Source organism: Sus scrofa, chromosome 18 (genome assembly GCF_000003025.6).
Source record: "Sus scrofa isolate TJ Tabasco breed Duroc chromosome 18, Sscrofa11.1, whole genome shotgun sequence".
Lineage (NCBI taxonomy): Eukaryota > Metazoa > Chordata > Mammalia > Artiodactyla > Suidae > Sus > Sus scrofa.
In genome coordinates, this window is record NC_010460.4 from 38,144,258 (window position 1) to 38,159,240 (window position 14,983).

A 14,983-nucleotide genomic window follows, 5' to 3' on the forward strand; every position below is an offset into this window, starting at 1 on the left:
CCTGGCCTTGCTCAGTGGGTTAAGGATCTGGTGTTGCTGTGAGCTGTGGTGTAGGTTGCGGACGTGGCTTGGATCCCGCATTGCTGTGGCTCTGGCGTAGGTCAGCAGCTGTAGACCCCTAGCCTGGGAACCTACATATGCCATGAGTGTGGCCCTAAAGAGAAAAAAGACCAAAAAAAAAAATTAAATAAATAAAATGGTTATGGTATTATTATCTTTGATTCCTTGCTCTGACAGTGTTCATTAACTAACCAACTACACTTGCTCTAAGGTAAAAGAAATTTATTACACACTTTATGCTGTTTAAATGTAAGCAGACCTGGATCCTAATTCCTTCTCTGTCACCAGAGAACTTAATGATATGGACCACATCTTGTTCATCTCTAGATTCTGAGGACTAGAATAGAACCTGGTACTTTGTAGGTGGCCATTAAATTATACACAGTAAATGAAAAGGTAATAAATGACATTTTACATTTTGAGTCCTTGGTCTCAAAAATCTTTAGTAAGGTAGGAGACATAAAATATGCAAAAGAATCAAATAATATATGGCAGAATTTGACCAAGACCATGAATAAGATACCCAAAAGCAACAAGATTTCAAAGAACTGAGAAATCACACCAACCTTGAAAGACAGTCACACTTCAATGAGGATGTGAAAGATGGAAAAGCATTTCAACCATCTGGAATATTTGAAGGTATAAGAGGTCACTTTTATAATCTTGCAGCAACAGTGTGGGCAAGAACACAAAAGATTTTAAAAATACAGTCTTTAAGTCCCTTCAGGATGTCAAACTATATTGGATTTTAGGTAAGAGGAAAGCCTGGAGCTTGAGACAGGCTACAGACCATACCGTGTTCCTATTTTGTCCTTTCCTTCCTATTCTGGTTTTTCCTTAAGTTTGAAATCAGTTTTACTCAAATTCAAATCCTAAGTCAACCACAATATGTAACCCCAATAAGATACTTATTAGCACAGTGCTAGTTTTATTAGCTTCTTTTAATAAAATTTATTGGCACAGTGCCTGACATTAAAAACAAACAAACAAACAAACAAACTCCAGTGTTACCTATTAAGACATAGATGTTAATTTCAGCTGAGGCAACAATAAGGGTGTCAAACTACAGTTGTTGTTTTTTTTGTCTTTTCTAGGGCCGCACCGGAGGCATACGGAGGTTCCCAGGCTAGGGTCTAATCAGAGCTACAGCTGCTGGCCTACGCCACAGCCATGGCCACACCAGATCCGAGCCTTGTTGCAACCTACACCACAACTCATGGCAATGCCGGATCCTTGACCCGCTGAGTGAGGCCAAGGATCAAACCCGCAATCTCATGGTTCCTAGTCGGATTCATTTCTGCTGCGCCATGATGAGAACTCCCCCCCAAAAATGTTTTAATGCATACTAGTATCATTTAAGGAGCTATAATAAAATAGATAACTATACCCTACTGGAGACTAAAGCCCAGAATTCAGGGTAGTATGTTCAGATATATTTGGAAGATGCTTCCTGAAGTGATTTGAAAGGTAAATGAAATCAAGAAACTTGAAGTTCCTGATGTGGTACAACGCGACAGGCAGCATCTCTGGAGTGCTGGGATACAGATTTGATCCTGGCCTGATAAAGTGGTTAAGGATCCAGCGTTGCCACAGCTTCGGGAACTGTGGCTCGGATCTGAGCCCTGTCCCAGGAATTCCATAGACCATGGGGCGGCCAAAAAAAAAGAAAAGAAAAAAGAAATTAAGTACTGTTCAAAAAAGACATTAAGTACTCTAGTGACAAGATGATGGTGGGCAAAATGCCACATTACGTCAACATTTAAAGATGGCCAGTCTAAGGATCCTAAAACAACCAGATAAACCAGAAGGCACTATCACAGAAAGTGAGAAAGAACTGCAAAGAAAAAGTGGTCAACAATACCAAATGAGAGGTTAAAGGAAAGTGATTAAAGAACAAGAACTTTACTGACCATTAATAAAAGGAGTTTTGTATTAAGGAGAGAAGCCAAACAGTGAGAAGTTAACTAATGGATGGGATATTTAAAGGTAAAGATGTATTCCTTCCTTACATCTGGCTATAAAGAAAGGTAAATAAAAATATAAAGGAGGGTGCTAGTCTTTGTTTTGCTTTTTAATGTGCTTATCTCTGAAGATTTAATCTACTCAGAACATTCTAAACTACATTAGATACTGATTATTTCCAAGGTAGTCTACATACCTGGGATTGTTATAATGCCATTTCATATCTTCATAATCTATTAGGGTATCCTTTGACATAGAGAGTGGTGTACATACCAATCCTAAAATGCAAGCTAAACAGGTTCCCTATGTTCTGGCTCTGCAATTATCTAAACAATGTTTACTTATTCTAATTACAGTAATTGACCACCAGCACTAAAAGCTAAGTAATAATTCTGCTGTACAGCTAGTAGCAAACATTCCAACCAGCCACTCAATAATTACCTCATTCACCAAGTCAAAAAGCTTTCACTTCCTATGCATCTAAAGCTGAGAGGCCTTGGAGTTCCCTGGTGGTATGGTGGGTTAAGGAACTAGCATTGGCACTGCTGTGGCTCTGGAACCTCTGCATGCCATCAGGCACAGCCAATCAATCAAAATCAATCAACCAATCAAGCTGGGAGGCCTTAAGGAGGATGTTCGTATTTCCTGTTATACTCAGAGATAAAATTGCTCTTTACTTGGAAAATTTTTTCATGATTAATTATTCCAAAATTGTATTACCACAATTTTGTGCTTAAAATGTACAACTTTACTTAGGCTAGGGTCTGTAACCATTCCTAAGTTGTATATCAAGTTTCTCGAAATTCCTCTGCTAAACTGAGAAAGAGCTGAAATCGATAGATACTGTTTATGAGCTCTCTCCCCCATGTTCTTTCACATTCTTCACATCGATGCCTGAAATTCTAACTGGTCAATGAACATTCTCTTTTAAAAATGAAGTATTCTTTTGAAAATTATCAGTCTTTCATAAGGGGGGTGAGGGAGAGATCAGACTTCTAATTTCCAGTTGTGGCCAGTATTCACTGAGGAAAATAAAGAGTTTTAATCTGAGGGGAAACAGAGCCAGTTTTAAAATGTATGAATCATAAAACATAAAGATTTTGTCAAAATACTGGAGTGGAGAGCTCTATGAAACTTAGGGCCAAGGGCCACAATACAGAGATAAGTAAAAGGAGAGCAAGATCAGGAAGGAGACAGGAGCAAAGAAATTATTTTACATAGATATCCAGTGGATAAAAGAAGGGAAACAAGGTTTGATTTTTTTCTTAAGCAAAGACCATATTCTACAAATTGGTATTAAAAGTGGCTTTCAAAGCCAAAGTGGGCAAAGTTTAATCATTTGAACTAGAATGAATGACTCAAATTTCAAGTTCCATAAATCTTATACACCAAAATTTATACCCTAAGGTCCAGCAGTGGTTGTGTGAATCACACTGGTAACTGTGTATATCTGTCTCACCAATATTTCTTTAAATTCACACACACACACACATACGCATGAGTATGCATAATTATAATATCCACAATAAATAAAACAAAGAAATTGTTGTCAATGGCGTCACTATGCTACATAAAAAGGTAGACATGGGAGGTCCCTGGTAGCCTAGTAGTTAGGACTTGGTGTGTTCACTACCATGGCCAGAGTTCACACCCTGATCTGGGAACTGGGATCCCTCATTAAGCCACTGCATGCTGCAGCCAAAAATTAAAAAATAAATAAATAAAAAGGCTAGACAAAAAAATTTCAAGTCAATGATCAAAGGCACACAAATTTAAATGTGGAACCTCTGTCGATACTAAATTAGCAACATCATTTTGCTTCATTTGGCATTTTAAAAAGATTTCTACTGAACACTAGGAAGGATGAGATAAACAAGACCATTCAAACATCTGTGGTAACTATAAGCTGATATAACATTTTCAGTTCACATCTTTGCTACGTCATCTACTTCTGGGAATCGAACACACAAGGGAAAAACACTGCAATAATCCTTTTAATAGTAAAGAAATAAGGGGGATAGGAGGGGAACCTTTCAGCCTTTCAGGGTACCACAGTGAAAATAAGCTTAGTAGGAATCATCACTCAAAAATAATATTAATCAGCCACTGAAAATTATTTTTTAAAAATCCATTTGACATGGGAAAATGCTTGTCATATAGCATTAGGTGAAGATACATATAAAAATGTATTTTCTGTCTCTTACACATAACTGTAATGTAACTAAATTAACAGAAGTGATCTCTTCTTTTTTAAAAATTTTATCTACTCCTCTATTACATCTCTAACGAAAAACTATTTTGTAACAAGTAGTAGTTTCTATAGGAAGAATATTTTAAAACTACATATCTTAACATTTTTGTTATAGCGAAAAAAATGAGTTATCAAACAATACAACTATATTTCAAAGAAATATATAATTTGATTCCCTTCTCTTAACATTAATATATCCTTAGAGCAATGCTCTTTAAAATTTAGAATGGGGATTAAGGAGAAACTCTCAACAAAACACAGACACCCACATTAGCAGGAATGAACATCTTTGAAAAAGCAGTCCAGATGATTTTGATTAAAAGGTTCAGGGAAACACAGACCGTTAACAATCAAAATATAGTTCATTTAACTTCTTCCTGTATTCAACCTTTCAGATGACTAAAATTTTATAAAGTTTCTTCTTTAGTTCAAAATTATATATAATAAAGGCCTGAACCAAGAAATACTACTGTTAACTCCTAAATGATACTAAATCTGATTTTATCAAAAATTGATTTAACGACAATGAAAGCAAACATCAATCTGCATGAAATATTTAATTCTGAGACTCAAATTTAAAGTCTGTCAACCTTTATCTTATTTTTTATTTTTGGCTGCGCCCCCAGCATGTAAAAAGTCCCAGAGCCAGGGGCTAAACCCACACCACAGCAGTAAAACCACCAGATTCTTAATCCACTATCCCACCAGGGAACTCCTGTAAACCTATTAATAAAAACAATCCTTATGATTCTTGATATCATGGGCATCAAGCACCTGACACACTTAGGGGAAAATAAGATAATCAGAAAGTTTTCAAGGGACAGCATTAACATTGTAGAAACTATAAAGCAAGTGCACTCTTAAGACTAATTAGTGATGTCACATAACTTCAGCAAAATACTCAAATTTCATATCTTTATTGAAATGTACATAATAGCAAGTACAAAAATCAACTCTGTTAACAAGAATGCAAGCAACGCAGCTAAACCTTATTTACATGGAAAAAGAAAAGAACAAATTCTCAATCATCTTTCAAATCAGCTAAATCTCACTCTCACCAGAAAAGAGTTTTGCCCAGCAATTTATATTAAATTGCAAAGTAAAGGCACAACATGTGTGTCCTGAATGTTTATAATCAAAGCAGTTCAACCAAAGCAGAAGTTCAAAGTAGGGATTAATCACATATTTAACCTATTAGCTGCCATATCATTCTCATCTATCCCTAATCTTTCTCTTCATCCCTGGTATTTAGACCTTAAAACTAAGTTATAAAAACGCACTAATAAATATTTGCTTAAAATTAACATTTTTATGTAGCTTATAGATTTACCAGGTATATTATACATATAGTAAAGTACAAGGAGCACTCATATACACAATTATCTCAAGCCATCTGTGAGGTAGAGGTAGTTACAAATAGTAGACAATATATTTTTAAAATTTAGGCCTATAATAAATAGTTCTGAGAAGACTAATTTACCATTTAAAAAATTAGATACATTAAACATCAGATTCCTTCCTCACATCTCACATCCAAAAATCCACATGGATTTAAATTGCAAAATTAAAAAAATTAAACCTTATATGCTTAAATACAGTGGAATCCCTATAAGCTTGAATCAAGCAGGCATATAACAGACAAAAGTTGTAAGAAAAAAAGACTGCATGGACAATATAAAAATCAAGTTAATATAAAACATGACATAGAAAAAATGTCAATACTGAGCAACAACAGCAATACGCTTATGGTATCTATATCATCGAGGCCAAAGAAGAACATAGTTTTTAAAATTAAACTAGAATATATAATTTACAAAAATATCAATATCATTAAAATGATTTAAAAATTAACTAGCAACAATAGATGAAAATAACAGAAGAAAATAAGACACTAATTTTTAGGCATTAAATTGACAAACACTAAAATACCCAGTGTTGGCAGTATGCTATCAACATCTGCTTAGCGTGCAAAATGACACACAACCTATCTTAGGGCAATTTGGTGATACATATTAAAAACCCTTAAAACAATACATAAGCCTTTGAAAAACATATCAGTTCAAATTCCCAAAGGAAATAATAAAAAATGCAAGGACACCTATAGTTAGATAGGTAGATAGGTGGAGAGATATAGACATAAACTATGAACATGTTTATTTGTAACTATCCTGATATTGAACAACATGGTTAATTATTGTATATCAAACCTACACAAGCCATTAAAATCTACAACTGGGGAATTCCCGTCGTGGCTCAGTGGTTAACAAATCCGACTAGGAGCCATGAGGTTGCGGGTTTGATCCCTAGCCTCTATCAGTGGGTTAAGGATCCCACATTGCTGTGGCTTTGATCAGTGGGTTAAGGATCCCATGTTGCTGTGGCTCTGGCGTAAGCTCCGATTAGACCCCTAGCCTGGCAACCTCCATATACCACAGGAGCAGCCCTAGAAAAGGCCAAAAAAAAAAAAAATCTACAACTCAACCATAGTTATCAAAGAGTATATAACCATAATTTACTGCTACATTTTATAAGGCAATCAGAGAACATTACAGATACATACAAACAAGAATACTGTATGTTTCTATGCTTAACAGCACTGCATGACGGATTTTGGTAATTTATTTTCATTTTGTTATTCTGCTTCTCCTGATTTCTACAATGAAACATATTAACATTATCACAAAAGTACGTTTTAAAATATGCACTTAAAAAACCTAGAAGGAATACAAAAATTTAAATAGTAGGTATGTGATTTTTTTCCCCCCCTAAACTTTCTCTGCTTTGGTTAAATTACTTCTATGAAATAAAACTCACATAACATAAATATCACCATTTTATTTTATTTTATTTTATTTTTTTGCTTTTTTTTAGGGCCACACCACAGCATATAGAGGTTCCCAGGCTAGGGGTCGAATCGGAGCTACAGCTGCTGGCCTATGCCACAGCCACAGCAACATGGGATCCGAGCCACTTCTGTGACCTAGACCACAGCTCATGGCAATGCCGGATCTTTAACCCAGTGAGCCAGGCCAGGGATTGAACGTCGTGGTTCCTAGCCGGATTTGTATCTGCTGCACCATGATGGGAACTCTAAACTTCACCATTTCAAAGTGTACAATTGATTTTTCCATATTCACAATGTTGTGCAATCATCACCGGCTAATTTTATTACTTTTATTAAAATAAAAATATAGAGCTCAAGGAAGAAAATTTTAAAATATTACTCAAGGCACTTCAAGTATCCAACATTATCTTAACCTCAGAATTAAATAAATACCACTAAATACTCAATAACCTAGATACAAAATTCAGCAATATTACCTTTCAATTTCTTCAAATAACTCTGCATGTTATTTATTATATCAATTCAAACACCAACCAGAAAGTTGAGAGAAACTGACATTTATAATCTTATCACTGACTATATACCTCCTAAATTTTTACTAATACATCATATACAAAAGACACATTATGATAAAGTGGCTAAACCACAATGATGTAAGCGCCCCTCCGCCAAAAAAATAGAAATGTCAATGCTACTAAGACATTTGGTATAGGTCAAATACATTATGACAAAAAATTAAAAAAAAAAAAAACCTTTGCAGGAGTTCCCGTCGTGGCCCAGTAGTTAATGAATCTGACTAGGAACCATGAGGTTGCAGGTTTGATCCCTGGCCTTGCTCAGTGGGTTAAGGATCCAGCGTTGCTGTGAGCTGTGGTGTAGGTCGCAAACTCTGCTCGGATCCTGCACTGCTGTGGCTCTGGCACAGGCCGGCGGCGGCTATAGCTCCGATTTGACCCCTAGCCTGGGAACCTCCATATGCCGTGGGAGTGGCCCTAGAAAAGGCAAACAGACAAAAAACAAAACAAAACAAACCTTCGCTACAAAAATAAAGCTTACAATTATAAAAATAATCAAACTATTAATTTTATCTTCAAAGAATTCAAAATAATAGATTTAAAACCACATGTTTTTCAGCATATGTTCTGGTCAGATAAAGCAATCTACAATCTTTCTAAGTTCTATCTCTCTGAAAGATTCTAGCAAATTCAGGATTTTACAATTAACATTTTATTCTGAGAATAGGCAAGTCTAATTAAAGAGTACATATAAGAGAGTCAAATTCTAAGCCCAAATAGGTTTGACACTTTGCTGAACTAGAGACCCAAGTGTCTTTTTGTTTTGGCCACAACCATGACATACAAAAGTTTCCAGGCCAGGGACTGAACCCAAGACACAGCAGTGACAATGCAAGATCCTTAACCCACAGGTTCTTAACCTGCCAGCAGGGAACTTCCCTAAATGTCTTCATTATTTGATGTGACTGACAAAGAGTTTTATTTTTATTTTTTTTATTTTTTTTTTTTTATTTTTTTTGTCTTTTTGCCTTTACGTGAGCCACTCCCGCAGCATATGGAGGTTCCCAGGCTAGGGGTTGAATCGGAGCTGTAGCTGCCAGCCTAGGCCAGAGCCACAGCAACGCGGGATCCGAGCCGCGTCTGCAACCTACACCACAGTTCACAGCAACGCCGGATCGTTAACCCACTGAGCAAGGGCAGGGACCGAACCCGCCACCTCATGGTTCCTAGTCGGATTCGTTAACCACTGCGCCACGACGGGAACTCCTGACAAAGTTTTAAAACTAAATTTTAAAATAAAGATTCAAATCATGAATTCTATCTCCTCATCCTGGTGGTAATAATCAAGGTCTTTAAAATCTAGAGTAGTCTACCATTTCAACTATTATAAAGTTACAACTTAGGGGTTAGATCTGTGCAGTGTAAACTGACCCTGAAACACCCCCATATCATCTATAAAGCACAATTACATATAAACAGACAACCCGTTTTTCTTCTTGAACTGAAAGAAACATTTCTTTGAGCACATCAGAAGGAACTAGCTTATATTAAGATACCTGGACTAACTCAGCAAGGTGAAGTGCTACAAAGCATATGTAAAAGCTGAAAATGACCAAGGGAATAGAAAATTCACCTCTTCCATTTCATGCTGACTCTAGGCCATTCATTCATTCATTCCAGTGGAATGACAGAAAAATATTGCCTGCACTATTTAAGTTCACTAACTCTCCATTTTTTTCTCTCTCTCTTCCCCTCCCTCATCTCTAATTTTTTTTGAGGGAAATCACAATAGCTAGTTGAAATCATACAGGTCCAAGGTATAATGGATGCACTCTACGAACTCTGTGCTATATCCAGTACTCCCAAATAAGCTTTTGCATAGTGCTTTTTAAAAACACAGAGGACTGAGAAACAGACTGGGTTTGGTTCTGATATCTGTTAGCTGTGTAACCACAAGCAAGTAACCTAATATCTCCATGCCTCAGTTTCTTCATCTCTAAAATGGAGATGACAGTAATACTTACATCATAGGGTTGTTGTAAAGGACTGCATGAGTTACATAACGTGCGAGTACTTTATGTACTTGAAATATTGCCTGGCGCATAATAAGCTACGTAGCTATTGGCTATCATTTTCCCAAATGGACTGTCCACTCAATGTCTGTCCCAATTCTCTACTTCAAAAACCTGCTCTAATACCTCCTCCTCAAATAAGGCAATAATAATCTCCGACCAGGAACAAGTGCTCCTAACCTTTAAACATCTATGGTTTTTAATCCTTGACTCTACTGAGTCATATTTACTTCCTGAAAATGTTACTTATCTTTTTATATACACTTTATGTTGTCATATTAATTATAAATTCCTTTAAGAAAAAAATGTGGAAATACACATGATGCCTGTTTTATACAAAAAACAAAAAACCACTCAATACTCAATAAGTACTGCTTATGAGGCAAGATTATTGGATAAAGGCTTTCCAACAAAGGATGAAGAGAATAAAGAAATCAACTGTTTGTGTTGTATCAATGTATAAGTCTCAAACCAAGAATTGTTATATGAGCCAAAACTGCTCTGAGCATAAATCTTAAAAAAAAGGATTTAGCTCATAAAGAATAGCTTGTAGTCTCTAGTCAAGAATATTAAAGCAAGGTTAGTTTTATTTTCTATTATCTAAAAACAATGATATTAGATTTGGCCTGAAGTCTGAAAAAGAAAATGTCTTAAATACTTACTTAAAAGATGACTATCTGCTATACATTGCAATGCTATGGATGAAAAGCTTTAAATCCTGCACTCAACAAGTCTATACAAAGACAGCTAACTAAACAGCAATGTTCAAGGTATAGTGGGGAAAACAGAGTAACAACATTAATACCCGTTTTCCTTTATCTTAGGTTGAAGTCTTATCAAGGAAGAGAGAAAAAAAAGAAAAACCAGTTGACAAAAAGACTGACCATAAAAATTAATAAATAAGATATATTCAAAGATTGTACATTTCCTCTAAAAATCAAAAATCAGCTGATTAATAAATATTAAATACTTTTTATCTAGAAAAATGTCACAGAGATTTTTAACCAACTATCTGGCCTTGATCCCCAGATATTACTCTACTAAATACATATTTAAGAAGTTATTCTTTAAAATAAATTTTAACATTAAAAATTTGTGAGTTCCCTAGTGGCCCATCAGTTAAGGATCTGGTACTGTCACCACTGTGGCTCAGGTCACTACTATGGGTCAGGTTTGAACCCTGGTCCAGGAACATCTACGTGCCTCAGCCAGGGGGAAAAAAGAAAAAGAAAAAAAAAGAAGAAATTTCTATGGTTCTCCTAATGGACCTAGAAGTTTTCTTAGAAATTAAAAAATGATCTTTTATTTGTCAACAGTTTGTCATTTAAAATTACTAACATTATATATGTAAAGGTAAGATGTAGTATTTCCTCATATATAATGATGAATCTAAGGAAGAAAAAGTATATTCTATTTTATCCATCTATCTAGACCCACCTCTGCTCCACAGCAGCAATTTGTAAGCTAGGTATACTGTGCTTCTTACTCAACCAGAAGCAAACAAGTTAACCACCTCTACCAACAGTCAAGTTTGCAGACTTTATGCCACCAATGTGAACTATTATATTATAATGCAGATAATTTCAAACAACCACAAACTGACCCTCAGGTTAAAGTCAGTTGATAAAATATTCTTCCCTTCAATGAAAAAATTTCATACATAATTCAATTAAAGTAATTCAACACCAAAATAAAAATGCCAGGAGCTGAATGTAATTATCAAAATTTAATGCACACTACATAAAGGTCCAGCATCAACTCAATTTTGTCAAGGATAGCCAATCCACTATTTTGCCTTTTACCTTCTCTAAACAAATAGAGAAATACAACAAAACTGCATCAAACTTAGGAGCTAGATTATAAAGTCAGCCTACAGAAGGTGAAAATATTATAGTCATTTAAGATTAAGACTGTTATTTAAGAGTACTAATCTTACACATGGAAAAGATTTTATTTATATATATATATGTGTGTGTGTGTATATATATATATATGTATATATATGTATAAAATGTTATATGTATATAATGTTACCAACCTACAGTCAAAATAACCCTTAAGAATTTCTTAAAATGGACTACAGGCAGGGAAAAGTGTTCATAGGATAAAAGACACTCATAAAGGAAATGAGACTGAATTAAAGAACAAGGAGAGTCATATTTGAGTCTAAGTTATAAGGCTTATACTCAATGAATGAATTCCCACAGTAATCATTTGCATGATTACGGTCCTCCGCCCAACCCATCCTTCTTTTCAAATTCAGAGAACATATGTTTAGGTTAAACGTTGATGTGATATGACTACACTACAGGAGCGAGAGAATAAAATTATCCTGGAGTAGTAAGTAACCACCAGATGTCATTTCCTTTTGTAGCACTATCAATTGAAGAGAACTTCTCCAGTGCTATATTCCATAAACACACACCCCTCACTGCTTCTCAACTTTTACCTAGTTTCCAAAACTGTACCGCCTACAAAAAAGCAGCAAGAAAACACTTAAATCCCATCATGTCACCAAGCTGAATTTTAAAATGTATTTTATAACAAAAGAAAATATAACACATGATCATCCCTGCAGTTATCTAAAATACTGTTTTCTCATATCACTCAGAGCTCATTAAGACTTTGAAACTTTGGAGTTCCCATCATGGCGCAGTGGTTAACGAATCCGACTAGGAACCATGAGGTTGCGGGTTCGGTCCCTGCCCTTGCTCAGTGGGTTAACGATCTGGCGTTGCTGTGAGCTGTGGTGTAGGCTGCAGACACGGCTCGGATCCCGCGTTGCTGTGGCTCTGGCGTAGGCCGGTGGCTACAGCTCCGATTCAACCCCTAGCCTGGGAACCTCCATATGCCGCGGGAGCGGCCCAAGAAATAGCAACAACAACAACAACAACAACAAAAAGACAAAAAAGAAAAAAAAAAAAAGACTTTGAAACTTTAGACCAAAATTCAGTTTTAGTGAGAAATTATATCTTACCCACAACCATAAGTGTGAATTCAAACCCTCTCTTCACTGATTTTCTGTATACTTGATTTGGGAGATTTGCAAATCCCACATAGCCTTCAAGGTTCTTCTGTTGCTGTGAAAAGCAAAAAGGGTCCAGTTATTCATGTATCAACAAAACACTTCTACCATATATCTCCAATTCCCTTCACTAACCTATTTTTAGAAAACTCTACAAGCTACTATTACTCATGGCAAATAAAACTGATTTTATAGTGTTACCAATAAAAGTATTAGTTAATGGAAACAATGGACAAAATGAATTAAGCATGAGTTGACTGACAATATAATAGTCAATTATAAAAACTCAAAGGAATAAAGTAAAAATTAAAGAAACTATGGAGTTCCCTGGTGGCTCAGCAGACTAAGGATCCAACATCATCACTGCTGGGGCATGGGTTCGATCCCTGGCCTGCCAACTTCTGCAAGCAAAAATAAAGAAACCAGGCTCAGAGCAAAGATTTCAATTTATAGTTAAGTTAGTAATAAAAAGATTCTGATTAATCAACTAAAAAAACATCCTAGGAGTTCCCGTTGTGGCTTAGCGGTTAACGAATCCTACTAGGAACCATGAGGTTGTGCGTTCGACCCCTGGCCTTGCTCAGTGGGTTAAGGATCCGGCATTGCTGTGAGCTGTGGTGTCGGTTGCAGTTTCAGCTCAGATCCTGCGTTGCTGTGGACTTGGCATAGGCCGGCAGCTGCAACTCCGATACAAGCCCTAGCCTGGGAACCTCCACATGTCACAGGAGTGGCCCAAGAAATGGCAAAAAGACAAAAAAACTAAAAAAATCCTAACAAAGGGTTTTTCACAATCAAACTTTTAAATCCCCTTAAAATTATATTAAGAATTGTTGTAATTATTCCCTCTGCTCATACTAATCACAACAGGCAGGAGCTTTCTGAAATCTGCCTTCTTATTCGGGAAATAAAATCAAAGTGTTTGTTGAGTTTAAAATTTTTCATAAACTCTTAAAAGCTCTCATAATGCAATCAGCAAACATCTTTCAAGCTATTATACCAGGTCCAATTATGTCACTTCAAGGTTTTTACATGATCCTGCCGTCTCCATCATCAGGTACATCAGATTTATCCAGGTTTAAAAGTAAATTTTAGTTCACTTTTCTGTTTAGTTTTTGAATCTTTGATGACTTCAATAATAGCTTTATGAGTAACTCAACAATCTACTCTAAATTAGTGCAGTAAATCAGTCTGATTTTCAACTTACCCATTGGTGAGAAACACTGTCCATAGTTCAGACCATCTGAGTGAGTAGAGTCTTACTGATTAATTTTACTTAAAGATAGGTCTTATTCATCATTAAAATATAATGGCAAAATATTCCTATTCCACATTTCTCTTAAAGGTTTATGCCACACTTAAATTCTCATCCAAAAAAACTCATATGAGATCAAAATATTAATTCAATACATTTGGATTTAACAAAGAACAGCAACCTGCATTCCTCACTAGTATCACATACATACCTAAATATTCCATCCATAACCTTTTTACCTTTTAAAAATTCATATAAACTAATTTTAAGACAAATGGTGAAAAGATAAACAAGTTATTAAATTGAAAAGCTAATTTTAAATAGACACTAAATAGGATACTGATCAGAATACAATATTTTAAAATCAAATATTTGAAAGCCTACTATGTGGAGAGCTAAAAATACGTATTAAATTGAAAGCTTTCATGGTTCATGTCATCCAACTATAAATGAAATTTAACTTAGACTGAAAAAAAGTCTCTGTATAAATTATGTAGTATACTCACAGCTACTTTGTAGAGAACACATTTCCATCATTCCAATGTTCCAGATTCCAAACAGAACAGGGCCACAAAGGAACAGTAAATGAAGAATTCCAAGAATCATATATGGCACATTCAGTCCAAACAGGAAAGACAAATCCATAGGAACATAGCAAAAGATAAAGGGGAAAACAAAAAATGAAAGTTACTTACATGTAACTCAACAAATTAAAAGTAAATTACAAATAAATTGAAGGCAGACTTTTTTCAGCTTCTATCAGGGTAATATTTTTCTGTTGGATATAAGGCCCAGTGAGTTTTAATCCATTTCAGCAGCCCTTCTGATGAAACATAGAACCAGAGACCTCCTATCTTTTCATAAAGGACAATTACCATGCCCTGTACCTGAAGTCTTAAACAGTAGAAAAGCTATAAAGTATGAAGTTTCAGGAAGGTATATAGGGACCAAATTTAAATCCTAAGAAGGGAAAAAAAAAAATGTAATTTCACACAGTTTTG

At 35.4% G+C, this 14,983-nt stretch overlaps 1 protein-coding gene across 7 annotated transcripts in view; it reads right to left on the reverse strand.

Moving 5' to 3' along the window:
• Positions 1–14,983, reverse strand: part of SEPT7 (septin 7) — a 100,729-nt gene that overhangs the window by 61,632 nt on the left and 24,114 nt on the right. For 4 of the 7 annotated variants that reach the window (XM_003360171.5, XM_013990840.2, XM_021078629.1 and 1 more), the window contains exon 3: positions 12,683–12,785. In XM_003360171.5, the coding sequence (XP_003360219.1) occupies positions 12,683–12,785 (103 nt within the window). Of the gene's footprint in view, positions 1–12,682; positions 12,786–13,934; positions 13,974–14,488; positions 14,536–14,983 lie in introns of those variants that run through there. The other 3 variants (XM_003134790.6, XM_013990841.1, XM_005657775.2) reach the window with 3 other exon arrangements.